This window comes from Asterias rubens, chromosome 18, assembly GCF_902459465.1.
Source record: "Asterias rubens chromosome 18, eAstRub1.3, whole genome shotgun sequence".
NCBI classification, from domain to species: Eukaryota; Metazoa; Echinodermata; class Asteroidea; order Forcipulatida; family Asteriidae; genus Asterias; species Asterias rubens.
In genome coordinates, this window is record NC_047079.1 from 11526066 (window position 1) to 11539633 (window position 13568).

At 40.5% G+C, this 13568-nt stretch overlaps 1 protein-coding gene and 1 long non-coding RNA gene across 2 annotated transcripts; both read left to right on the forward strand.

The window, feature by feature from the left end:
• Positions 1 to 1569: 1569 nt before the first annotated feature.
• On the forward strand, positions 1570 to 6237 carry LOC117302672 (tumor necrosis factor receptor superfamily member 1B-like). Its single transcript, XM_033786655.1, has 7 exons — positions 1570 to 1638; positions 2357 to 2486; positions 3073 to 3300; positions 3604 to 3654; positions 4597 to 4647; positions 5801 to 5851; positions 6233 to 6237. Exons 1-7 carry the CDS (start codon positions 1570 to 1572, stop codon positions 6235 to 6237), a joined length of 585 nt encoding a protein of 194 aa, XP_033642546.1.
• Positions 6238 to 6663: 426 nt separating this feature from the next.
• LOC117302313 lies at positions 6664 to 11685 on the forward strand. The gene is made up of 5 exons (XR_004520415.1): positions 6664 to 6762; positions 7986 to 8024; positions 8860 to 8910; positions 9500 to 9547; positions 11174 to 11685. It is a non-coding gene; the product is annotated as an uncharacterized LOC117302313 (long non-coding RNA).
• Positions 11686 to 13568: the final 1883 nt, after the last annotated feature.

The window sequence follows — 13568 nt, forward strand, 5'->3', positions numbered from 1 at the left end:
TCCATGAGCAGGGCATGCACCATACTCGTGTGTTTGGGCACATCGATAACATGTCTTGTTACCCTTATTCGAAGCATGTGGAGACTTTTTGGAGAAATTTCCTTTGCCATTCCATCTTCGCTCTTTTGCTCGTACTGCATCTACTACTGGCTTGCCGGATGGCGCTAGCTCTTTTGCTTATAGCTTTGTGGTTTCTGCTGCTCTGCATAGCTGCATGACTTTTTCCAGAGTGAGGTTATCTCCCCTTAAGAGTCTCTCTCTTAAGCTATCCTCTGGAATTCCACAAATGATGCGATCTCTGATTAGCGAATCTTTAAGCTCGCCGAATTCACAAGATTTACTGCGGGTACGGAGTTCCGTAGCATACTGATCAATGGTTTCTCCTGGTTGCTGATCTCTGGTAAAGAATCTGTGGCATTCAAATGTGATATTGCGCTTCGGCATGCAGTATTCCTCAAACTTCTTTAGCACAACATCTTGTTTCATACTATCATCTTTCGATTCAAAAATAAATGTGTTGTAGATGTCGAGGGCTGCCTCCCCTATGATATGAAGGAGAGTTGATGTCTGAGTCTTATCATCTTTCTCAGTTAATTCTGAAGCTATATTATACAATGTATATCGCTGCTTGAACCGTTTCCAATTCTCGGCAAGGTTGCCAGTCAGATCCAATGCCGGAGGTTGTGATAGATGGGGTAGATGTGCCATTTTAGTGTTCAAGATTGTCCTTTTATTGATGAGTATTATAGATCTCTGTCAGGTACATACCCCTATTATAAAGCCTGTAATAGCTAGACAACAGGAGGAGCAAAGCCCGTCCCCCAACGTATGAGATCAGTTCGACAATAAACGTTACAACGTTTTTTTTCTATGTCTTTTTATATCGGCAATTCTTGAGTTTTATGGCTGATTTATGGCTCACCTTCTATCAATCTTCAGCTATACTGTCTTGACAGGAGAAATCTTCACTTCTGACACCATGTTTTGCTTTGAGATTACACGGATGGCAAGGATTATTCTTTGATTATATTTATTCATGAACTGCTACATGTCTGTAACTAGGTAGCCATGTTTTAACTGTCCAAAGTCTGCCAAGAGAGGGCGCTATTACAATAACATGTAAAATCACCACAGCGACGAGTTCTCAAACTGCTGTATAAAACTGGCAGGGTCGTTGCCGTGCGATAAAGGCCCGAGCCTTCGGCGATTGGGCCTTTATCGCACGGCCACGACCCTTCAAGGTTTTAAACGGCGGTTAAAGAACGAGTCACTACTCTTTTATTCTCCTCAATAAATACCTTTTTGGTTGAAACGCTGTCAAACTTTTCTGTTTTCCGACGTCATCGACCTCTGTCTGGTCTTGCATTTTTATGACTGAGACAGTTTTTGAATATGCATTAGTGCGCGTAGTATGCATCTAAACGTATCCGAAAACAACCGGTTATAAACAGCTCCAGATGGTCATTTTCAACCGTTTAAACACCCCCACGTGACGCGCTGTCTGAGGTATTTATGCATACGTGTTTAACTGATAGATGTCGTCAGCTGATGCCTGATGAGGGGCAAACAATGCCACAACCAAACTTCTGTACATCTGGATTCCCATGCAAGACCTGCCCTGGCCCCTCACAGACTGTGGTAAGTTGTTTCATACCTGTAACTGATGTTTCCTTGTTGAAATTAAATATTTCTTGTAATAAACCATTGGCGAGTTAGATTTGAATAATGTCTGGTACAATGACTTGCTTAGTCACAATGTACTGCTTACATTTGAATTCCTCAGACTATAGAGACAGTTGCTAGGTCAAATGGTTCAGGGCAAGCCTTTGCATAGCAACCTCCAGATGAGCAAACCTGCATACCGTTGTGCCATACATATTCATTCAGAATTGTGTATGGGTGTTCACTGTCTCTTACTTAACTCTGCAAAAGCTTGCCCCTATTCATGTGACATAGCAACTGTCTCCATAGTCTGAGGAATTCAAATTTAAGCGGTAACGTGTGATCAAGCACGTAATTGTAGCAGACAATATTTAAATCGGCTTATTCCTGCGGGTGCGATCATGTGAAAGTCTCATTTTTTGTGAAAGTGTTGGCTCTGACAAGAACTAGTGAGCTTTGTCTGCAGGGAATTTAAGACTTTTTGGATTGATGTTTCCCTGCTGAAGTCTGATAACGGAACTATCTGAGCAGCTTCAGAAAAAAAAATGTTTGTCAGGATTTGAACCCAGGATCATCCAACTACATGTCTTATTTCTTAAAAATGTGTCATTTTCTCTCATCCCCAAATTGCCAACCATGCCAACTGCACAAACTTGACAATTCTTCATTAGCTGTTTTTTTTTTTTTTTTCCAGAAAAATCTTTGTACTGGAAGTAGAGATACGGAATGCAAATGTGCTAAAGATTATTACCTGGTTAACCATGAAGCAGATGTATGTCATCCGCTACCTCGATGTAACAAGGGATTCGAACCCCGACCTGGAGGTATGACTAAAGTTGTAAGATTTATTTTCCGAAGACAGTGGTACCTGTGACTCCTCTTTAACTGTTTCCACTGTCTCACATTGGACCTATTTGCCAATCTGTAAAAATAGCGAAACACTTTCCAGGATTAAAAAAAAAAAAACACTTAGCCTAATCACAAAAACACAAAGCACAGTGCAGTGTTGTGCAAAGCAAAATGTACAACAAATTGTAGGGATTGAAAATAATTGTTTTTGTTTTTGTTAGGGGTTTAAGATAAGAAACATTCCACCAACAAAAGGGATGTCAGTCTGAAATTATCAAGAACCAGGCGTTGGCATATTTAATAGCAAAGTGTACCTTTGGTTTTGGGAACAATTCCATTGTTTTTTAATCCTACAATAAAACTATTATGTGAAAATTTAATTTCAAAAGGTCCACAATACCTTGCAGGAAATACTGATTGTTGAAGTGCCTTGAACCTCACTTAGTGACGGATATGAGCACTATATAAGAAGCCAATATTATTATTAACGTTATTATTATTATTAGTAAAACATGATCTTAGGTATTATATAAAAAAGTGATGAGCCCAAACTTTTTGCAGCTGGTACTGAGGATGGCGCTGAGAAGATCTGCCAAAACTGTGGAGATGGCTTCTACCAGCCAAAAGACAACAGCACAGACCTCTGCAGGAAGTTCACAAACTGCATCACAACTCCTGGTACGGACGTGAGTGACAACATTTGTAAGGGGGACCCACAGTCATCAGGTTTACCAGCAACATCACCTAACGAAAATGCTGCATCAGTTCTACTTACTAAGGCTTCCATTGGTATGTTTTAAAGTGAATTGTTCATGTAATTTTTGTTGATAAGCAGATTTCAGGAGGAGAATCCATCATGTGACATCTAATCCACACAGGGAACGTGACTTTTCAACATGTGAAAGATTGTTTTGCAAGTGTTCTTTTTTAGGCCTGATATTTCACAATCAAATCATAGTTATAACCGATTGTCCTGAAACCTTAAAAAGGTCCTCGGATACGTATGATATTGTTCCAGCATAAAGTTTTCCTGGTTAACTTAAGTTGACCATGGTTGGTAAAACACTCAGCGATTGTAATTGTTTATTTCAGGGCCTAATAGTCCAACGCCAGAAGGGACCAAAGGTTCCCCTGATCAAACAGGTAAGTCTAGTTTTACTAGTTAAGTTGTTATTTCAGTTTTTATTTTTCTCAAAACAGATTTCTCCTCCCATGAATACCTCAGACCATAAACACAACCAATAAATGAACCTTTGTTTGTGCTTTTTTATCACACCATTATGTGCATGTCTGTGCATTTATTCAATGGGAGAGTTTAGGGGACTCTAGGTGGCAGCAAACTCACCAGGTAAATCCATTATTCTTGGAAATGTGAACATGCTAAGGCAGTGTACGAAACAGCGACTTTGTGGCTACAGCTACTGCTAAATCACACGCGTATGCCTTTTCTTCAATATTGGCAGACATACTGATCTAGACTTGAAGCTGTAACCGAATTGGCCATTTCTGACACAGCCTAAGAATTACGTAAACAATTGAAATTTAACCAGTCAGTCTGCTGCCACCTAGTGTTCAAAAGTCTCACCTTGAAAGATTAATCAAAGTATGAATTGTTTTTACAACCACTACAAAAGTTCTTTAAAGAAACATTGCTTCCTTGAATCAGTAAAGGCAGTGGACACTATTGGTAATTACTCAAAATAATTATCATTATAAAACCTTTTTTGATTACAAGTAATTGGGAGAGGTTGATAGTATACAAATATTGACTGCTTCGAGTGCTATGGTTAAAACTATGACTCCCGAGGTGATCCTCTGAGCGCTCTATTTTCCCGAGGCGAAGCCGAGGCAAAATAGAACGCTCCGGGGATCACCGAGGGAGTCATAGTATTAACCATTGCACGAGTAAAAGCAGTCAATACTTGTTTTATGACACCCCAAACATTTCTTAATACTCCTACTAAGTTTACTAATAATATTTATATTTATAGTTACTCTTATTCTCCACGCCATGCAAAGCTTCAAACACCATTTAAGTTGACCATGGTTGGTAAAACACTCAGCGATTGTAATTTTCTATTTCAGGGCCTACCAGTCCAACGCTAGAAGGGACCACAGATTCCCCTAATCAAACGGGTAAGTCTAGTTTTACTAGTTAAGTTGTTATTTCAGTAACATTTATTCTTCTCGTAACAGATTTCTCCTTTCGAAAGTACCTCAGACCATTAACTCAACCAATAAATGAACCTGTGTTTGTGCTTTTTTCATCACAACATTATGCGCATGTCCGCGCATTTATTTAACTGGCATGGTAGAGTTTGGGGAACTCTAGGTGGCAGCATACTCACCAGGTAAATCCATTATTCTTGGAAATGTGAGCATGCTAAGGCCATGTCCGAAACGGCGACTTCGTGGCTACGCGTGTTTAAAAAAAAAATACAGGTTTTTGCTACAAAATACAGGTTTGGGGTTTCAGAATACAGTTTTGTGATCCCAGAGGTTGGCATGTCTGGGTAGAGTTTGGGGGACTCTAGGTGGCAGCAAATTCACCAGGTAAATCCATTATTCTTGGAAATGTGAGCATGCTAAGGCCGTGTCCGAAACAGCGACTTTGTGGCTACAGCTACTGCTAAATCACACGCGTATGCCTTTTCTTCAATATTGGCAGATATACTGATCTAGACATGAAGCTGTAATCAAATGGGCCATTTCTGACACAGCCTAAGAATTACGTAAACGATTGAAAATTAACCAGTCAGTCTGCTGCCACCTAGTGTTCAAAAGTCTCACCTTGAAAGATTAATCAAAGTATGAATTGTTTTTACAACCACTACAAAAGTTCATTAAAGGAACATTGCTTCCTTGAATCAGTAAAGGCAGTGGACACTATTGGTAATTACTCAAAATAATTATCCTTATAAAACCTTTCTTGGTACGAGTAATGGGGAGAGGTTGGTAGTATACAAATATTGACTGCTTCGAGTGCTATGGTTAAAACTATGACTCCCGAGGTGATCCTTGGAGCGCTCTATTTTCCCGAGGCGAAGCCGAGGCAAAATAGAACGCTCCGGGGATCACCGAGGGAGTCAAAGTATTAACCATTGCACGAGTAAAAGCAGTCAATATTTGTTTTATAACACCCCAAACATTTCTAAATACTACTATTAAGTTTACTATTCATATTTATATTTATAGTTACTCTTATTCTCCACACCATGCAAAGCTTCAAACACCATTTAAGTTGACCATGGTTGGTAAAACACTCAGCGATTGTAATTTTCTATTTCAGGGCCTACCAGTCCAACGCTAGAAGGGACCACAGATTCCCCTAATCAAACAGGTAAGTCTAGTTTTAATAGTTAAGTTGTTATTTCAGTAACATTTATTCTTCTCGTAACAGATTTCTCCTTTCGAAAGTACCTCAGACCATTAACTCAACCAATAAATGAACCTGTGTTTGTGCTTTTTTATCACAACATTATGCGCATGTCCGCGCATTTATTTAACTGGCACGGTAGAGTTTGGGGGACTCTAGGTGGCAGCAAACTCACCAAGTAAATCCATTATTCTTGGAAATGTGAGCATGCTAAGGCCATGTCCGAAACGGCGACTTCGTGGCTACAGCTACAGCTAAATCACACGCGTATGCCTTTTCTTCAATATTGGCAGACATACTGATCTAGACATGAAGCTGTAACCGAATGGGCCATTTCTGACACAGCCTAAGAATTACGTAAACAATTGAAATTTAACCAGTCAGTCTGCTGCCTCCTAGTGTTCGAAAGTCAAAGTATGAATTGTTTTTACAACCACTTCAAAAGTTCATTAAAGAAATATTGCTTCCTTGAATCATTAAAGAAATATTGCTGTCTTGAATAATTAAACCCCAAACTTCCCCTCAGTTTTGGAGGAAAATAAAAAAAAACTTGAATAATTATAGGCAAGCGGTTCACTATAGTAGCAGACCCCCACCATTCCTCAGTTATGGAGGAAAATTATAAACCCTTGAATAATGAGGGGTAGCATGTTTGTACACTTTTAAGATACCTCAACGTTTATCATTTGATGTGTGCCTCGCCTTTTTCACTTTGTATTCTTCAATTCAAATTGCAGGTGGCTGTATAACAGACAATGTGACTCCAAAAGTTGGCTTTGTCTTGGGCATTGTCTTTGTCTTTGTCTTGGGCATTGTCTTTATGATACTTCGTGACTGTTGCAAGAAAATTAATGGTCGCTTTCCATGGACAAAAGGTGAGTATCATCTCGGCCATGCGAGATGATCACGCATGGCTACTTCACAATATTCTTATTTCTACTAAACAATATTCTCATAGCTACGTAAAAAACTGAATGTGAAGAAGATTTCATCTCCAACAATTATCGACCGGGTACCCTGTAGTCTTGGTTCAAGACGTTCCTATTGTTTATATATTTAACGATATACTGGGTGTAGACAGCACTACCACCCACAGACTATCACCAATAGAGGGCGCTTTCTCAACAGTGAATGAACTGTTATCACAGGATGATATTAGGTGGCGGTTTTTTTCCCCAGTACAAGTGTGTGCAGATAATTACCCACGTTCGTCCTGGTAAAAAAAAACGCCACGCACCGGGGTCGACCCGGGGGAGCTAAACGAACACACCCAATGATATCAAATTCGATAGGCCCTCTATCTGTAGGCCTTATTTAGCCATTTGGGCATTCCCGTAAAAAGCACAAGGAGGTTTTAGGAACCTAGACTACTGGGTAAACGGTCTGACAAACTCTTAGTTGCGCGTGAAGATCTCTGTATGAACAAAGATTGCTGCTCATTATTTGCCAAAACTGCTACATGTGACATACAGCCAGCCTACTAACCCAATGACTGGTTCCATCTATAAAGAAACATTCTAACGTTGTAATATTGTAAATTGAAAGTTGTAAATATGGACAGACAATCGGGATTTCAGAATTTTTACTAAAATACATAACTATTTGTATTTTTTCTCAGTCCACTGTCATTGCATATTTTGCATACATTTAAAGTATACACTGTGTACAAATGGCCAAGTTAATAATTAACCCTTGCAGGGTCGTGGTCGTTTGATAAAGGTTGCATGGCCACGACCCCGCCGGTTTTAAACGGCTGTTAAAGAACTCGTCACCACTCATTTATTCCCTTAGTAAGCATACCAAATGTAATTTAAAAAAACTACTATTTTTTGTATTATTATTGGTTTATTAAATATCAAACTTTGTAACAGCCAAAATGCTGAATTGTGTTTAAGTTACAATATAAAAACACGTTCAAACATCAAAGAGTAAAAACCAGCAAATATACAATAAGAGATTATAAAAATAGAGAAGATTTGAATATACAATTTTGTCAAAACTGTACCTTTATTGTTCAGAGAGAGTAAGTTTGTATTCTTGTAGTACAGTAGTATTTACTAAAGTTACTGTTTATGTACTTTATCGTCTCACATTCCAGAACACCAACCAGCACCAACTGAAGAACAACCTGAACTAGGTAGGTACTCACAATCAAATTTTGTGTTTTCAGTCTCAGTGGCATGTTGTTAGGACATATATCCTGGGGTGCGTTTTGGCGTTCGTAACCAATAGCTAGTTTGGTTGAATTGGTCATAACTATAGCTTAATAACTGGCCACTGAGCAATTTCACACAGGAGTTATTTGTTTAACAGGTCAAAATCAATACCATTAAGATTTTATGTCACTCAAATTCAGGAATGACTAAAAATTCATTGTACTGGTGCTAAAATTGACAGACCTGATTTTGAAGTGTGATGATATTACTAAAGTTTGCCCTGGAAGAGTATCAAATACAATGTCAGTTTCCCGAGTTAAGCGTGATGTTAGAGACATGTAATTGTTTGTGTCTCACTTTCTTGAAGGACTCTCTTTCTTTTGGAAAATAAGTGGATCACTAAACTGGATTGAGCCCCTCTTACAGACACTGGACACCTTTTGTAATTGTCAAAGACCAGTCTTCTCACTTGGTGTATCTCAACATTATGCATAAAATAACAAACATGTGAACATTTGAACTCAATCGGTCGTCGAAGTTGCGAGAGAATGATGGAAGAAAAAACACCCTTGTCACACAGGTTGTGTGCTTCTCAAAAGCTGTGTTACTTCAGAGTGAGCTGTTTCTCACAATATTTTATACTATCAACAGCTTTCCATTGCGCGTTACCAAGTCAGTTTTTATGCTAGCAACTATTTTGAGTAATTACCAATAGTGTCCAGTGCCTTTAAACAGGGTACATTTTCTGATTTCAGCAGTCAGTGTGACATTAGTAAAAGTTGATTTTCCCCAATTTTACCTACATCTTTTCTGTAGAGGGAGTCACGACTGAAACTACAGCCATGAATGTGCCCTCATCGGTTGATGGTAGGAACTCAATTTATTATCGTGTGTTTATGTAAATTATACTCAAAAAATATATTGACCATTTTTATTTCACGTCCTTATTACTGACATTGACCTAGGCACAAACGACATAAGGCACACACAGTAACAATGTACATCTTTGACCATGTCAACTCAATACAAAGCAATGTTTATTTCCACATATCATCAAAAAGACAGTCAATTTGAAAATCATGGGCATATTATTAGGGTGGGATTTGAACATACGACCTATGCAATTCTAGAGCAGTGTCTTGCCAACTAGACCAGTGTGATTGCTCGGTAGCTAGAAGCAGCTCGAATCATTTTTTTTAAAAGCTTGTTTAATTAATATTTTCTATTATTGTGAATTAGTATAACTGCCTGATGGTAGGACCAGGGGACCCTTAAACACAACTAGCATTGTGCCCTGCAGGCCTGAAAATGCATGTGTAAGCAAGATGATGAAGAAATATCAGGTTTTTGGTACTAACACCCAGGAAAAGATCAGGCATTCAGAAAGTTTTCCTTGATAATTTCCCAAAATTTCATCCTATACTTTTTTATATTTTGTTTTTATTATTCCTTGCAGATGTTGCATAAGAACCAAGTGTTACTACAGATTTAACATCTAAAAAAGGTAATAGTTGATTAAAATTGATTCAATGAGTCATGCTCAATAGGAGTAGTTGTACATGTTACTCAAGAAATCTGGTTATGCTTCGAGATGGATGGCATTCATACAGGGATGCAAGAGCAATTTAGTCGGGCTGGTCGGGGCTCAGTTAGGCCGTGTCCGAAACGGCGACTTCGGCTACAGCTACGGCTAGATCGCGCGCGTCTGCCTATTCTTTAACACTGGTAGACGCGCTGATCTAGACGTAGCTGTAGCCGAAGTCGTCGTTTCGGACACGGCCTCAGATGGGTTATGCCAAGCAGGTCTATCAACATCGACAGGCCAGCCACGTCGGACTGGTCAGTTCAGTTTGGTCAGTCTGCCCGGTCAGTCCTGGCAGGTCATTTAGGTTGGCCAGCCAAGTTGGTCCAAGCAGGACAGTCAGCCTGGTCAGATGTGGCAAGACAGTCATCAGCCTGGTCGGTCCAGATAGGACAGTCCTGGCAGGTCTTTTAGGTTGGCAAGCCAAGTTGGTCCAAGCAGGATAGTCAGCCTGGTCAGTCGTGGCAAGACAGTCATCAGCCTGGTCGGTCCAGACAGGACAGTCCTGGCAGGTCATTTAGGTTGGCCAGCCAAGTTAGTCTAAGCAGGAGAGTCAGCCTGGTCAGACGTGGCAAGACGGTCATCAGCCTGGTCGGTCCAGACAGGACAGTCCTGGCAGGTCATTTAGGTTGGCCAGCCAAGTTGGTCTAAGCAGGAGAGTCAGCCTGGTCAGTAGTGGCAAGACAGTCATCAGCCTGGTCAGTCCGGACAGGACAGTCCTGGCAGGTCATTTACGTTGGCTGGCCAAGTTGCTCTAAGCAGGACAGTAGGCCTGGTCAGACGTGGCAAGACAGTCATCAGCCTGGTCAAACCGGACAGGACAGTCCTGGCAGGTCATTTACGTTGGCCGGCCAAGTTGGTCTAAGCAGGACAGTACGCCTGGTCAGACGTGGCAAGACAGTCACCAGCCTGGTCAGTCTGGACAGGACAGTCCTGGCAGGTCATTTAGGTTGGCCAGCCAAGTTGGTTTAAGCAGGACAGTCAGCCTGGTCAGATATGGCAAGACAGTCATCAGCCTGGTCGGTCCAGACAGGACAGTCCTGGCAGGTCAGTTACGTTTGCCAGCCAAGTTGGTCCAAGCAGGACAGTCAGCCTGGTCAGATGTGGCAAGACAGTCATCAGCCTGGTCGGTCCAGACAGGACAGTCCTGGCAGGTCAGTTACGTTTGCCAGCCAAGTTGGTTTAAGCAGGACAGTCAGCCTGGTCAGACGTGGCAAGACAGTCATCAGGCGTGGCTGGACAGTCCTGGCAGGTCATTTAGGTCGGCCAGCCAAGTTGGTCCAAGCAGGACAGTCGGCATGGTCAGTTGGCCTGGTCAGTCCGGACATGGCAGTCTGCCCAGTCAGATCTTTGACCGTAAAAAAGGGAAGTTGTGATGAGTAATGGTGATTTGTGGTGAGCAATGACTGTTGAGATGATAGTATAAAGTCCAAGTAGGGAAATAATGCTGAACAAGTTCAGATAAATAAGCATTGTCTTGTACACATTGAGTTTTAGCAATTACCTTTAATCTATGTGTAATTTCACAATTATTTTTTTTTTTTTTAGGGTGGCGGGATCTTCTAAGGAAAATAAAGCAGAGGGGGGGTAAAAGAAGGTGAATGAGCTGTTTTTATACGATAGTCTACGATCCTGCCATATCTCCAAGGGCCCCTGTGGGCAGTGGCCCAAGCATTTTGGCCAGGACTGTAGGCTTTTGAAATGATCTACAGACTACTCTTGCCTTGAGATAAAAAGTAACGTATTATATCATGGTTGATGAAATTGCGGACTACCCGCTTGATTTAAAAGTAAAATAAAAAATTCCTTGTACTGTTCTATCTTTAGGCATTAAAATATTGATATCACTTTTCACAGCACTTTATACAAAATTCACAACACTTTTATACAAATATCATGTACATAAATTTAGATATCATTTTGATAACATCTAGGAAATATCAATTTGTTAATTGAACATACTGTCGCAAATAATATGCAGAAGCAATTCTTAAAATAATAGTAATAATAATAACCCGTTTTTATATAGCGCTTTTCACACCCGGAGGGCATCCCAAAGTGCTTCACATTATTACCCCTGGTCACTGGGCCTTAATTCACTCCTCAAACCATCTCAGCTCCCTGGTGGCGAGTATGCAGCCTGTGCAACATTAATATGCGCTACTCGGCTAAATCAATCACAAGAACCATCTCTGCCCTCACAGGTACCCATTTACCCCTGGGTGGAGAGAAGCAATTATAGTTAAGTGTCTTGCTCAGGGACACAAGTGTCACGACCGGGATTCGAACCCACACTCTGCTGAACAGAAGCATCAGAGCTTGAGTTCGGTGCTCTTATCTGCTCTGCCACGACACTCCAGAGTGGTTTGTACTTTATATTGAACATAATACTTCACTTCATCATCAGCATCACCCCACTTAGTGGGATTCTGATTGACAGATACCATTGCTTTTCGGAAGGGAACCTTGATTCCTAAAAGAGAATGGAACAAATAAAAGAATTATTTTTGTTGTCCCAAGGTATTGCAAATTTAGGGTATAATCAATAACTACATCTGTTTATAAACACGTCTCAATGTAGGAAGAAACATATGAATAAATAGTCAAGTTGCGGGTACAACCAAGTGTAAACATTTTCATGAAGACGAGCACAGTGTACTGTTTGAAACGTTTGAGACCACGTACACCAGCTCATCTTGAAGCCGGCACTCACACACAAGAGATTTACACATGGTTGTACCCGCAAGTTTACTATTTATTTATAGTTTCTTCCTATTCGCCCACACCATGCAATGCTTCAAACAATACCTACATCTCAATGTGACTGAGAAGTAGAGGAAACAGCTGTAACATTGAAGTCAACAAAATTGCCAAAGAGTTTTTGTTTAATAATAATACGCCTCTCTTAATATTTATGCATGAGTTACCTTTTGGGTAAGTATTATGACGTCATGCATAAGTATAAAGAGAGGCGTATAATAATAACAGATTCTTATATAGCGCATTTCAAAATAACCATCTCAATGCTGTACATTAGTGCCCTGGTCATTGGGCCAACTTAATCTTTCTCAGCTCCTTTGGGAGTATACAACCTATGATGGGCAATCAAAGCGCTCCAAGGCTTTTTCACAGTATCAACCTGTACCCTCGCAGGTATCCATTTATACCCCTGGGTGAAGAGAAGTTAATATAGGGTGTGGTCGATTAGCTTCCCTGTGTCAACCACGCAGTGCCCATTCGTCTGAACCCCCTTACAAGAGCTAATCAAACTATCACTCACCCTCTCGCGGTGCTGTCATGCACCTTGGGCCAGCCCCAAGTGACCCGTTCCACAAGCAGGGCACTTGGGGCTGACCCGGGTAAGCCCCTATAATGACGTCAAAGCTATTCGAACAAACTGGGGGCAGATCGAGGTCGACCCGGGAAGCTATAAATCAAACGCATCCATAGTAAGTCACTGTGCCTTGATCTTGATTCATGTATGTATGTAATGTATATAAAGGCAGTAATTACTCAAAATAATTTATAGCAAGAAACTTTACTTGGTGACGAGTAATGCGGAGAGGTTGATAGTATAAAACATTGTGAGAAACAGCTCCCTCTGAAGTGACGTAGTGTTCGAGAAAGAAGGAATTTTCCACGAATTTGATTTTGAGACCTCAAGTTTTGAATTTGAGGTCTCGAAATCAAGCATCTGAAAACACACAACTTCGTGTGACAATGGTGTTTTTTTCTTTCATAGTTATCTCGCAACTCCGACTACCAATTGAGCTGAAATTTTCACAGGTTGGTTATTTTATGCATATGTTGAGATACACCAAGTGAGAAGACTTGTCTTTGACAATTACCAATAGTGTCCAGTGTCTTTAATGAATTGTGTGATAATTGGCTTTGGAATTCTTGTTTGAAAAGAAATAAAAAAATGCTAGAACTTATTCGCAGA

What these genes read in the sequence shown, in the direction of transcription:
- LOC117302672 (XM_033786655.1), top strand. Translation starts at nt 1,570, where the DNA reads ATGCCACAACCAAACTTCTGTACATCTGGATTCCCATGCAAGACCTGC. An exon ending in CTGGCCCCTCACAGACTGTG is followed by an intron (nt 1,639 to 2,356) that starts GTAAGTTGTTTC and finishes TTTTTTTTCCAG; the next exon opens with AAAAATCTTTGTACTGGAAG. An exon ending in ACTTACTAAGGCTTCCATTG is followed by an intron (nt 3,301 to 3,603) that starts GTATGTTTTAAA and finishes TGTTTATTTCAG; the next exon opens with GGCCTAATAGTCCAACGCCA.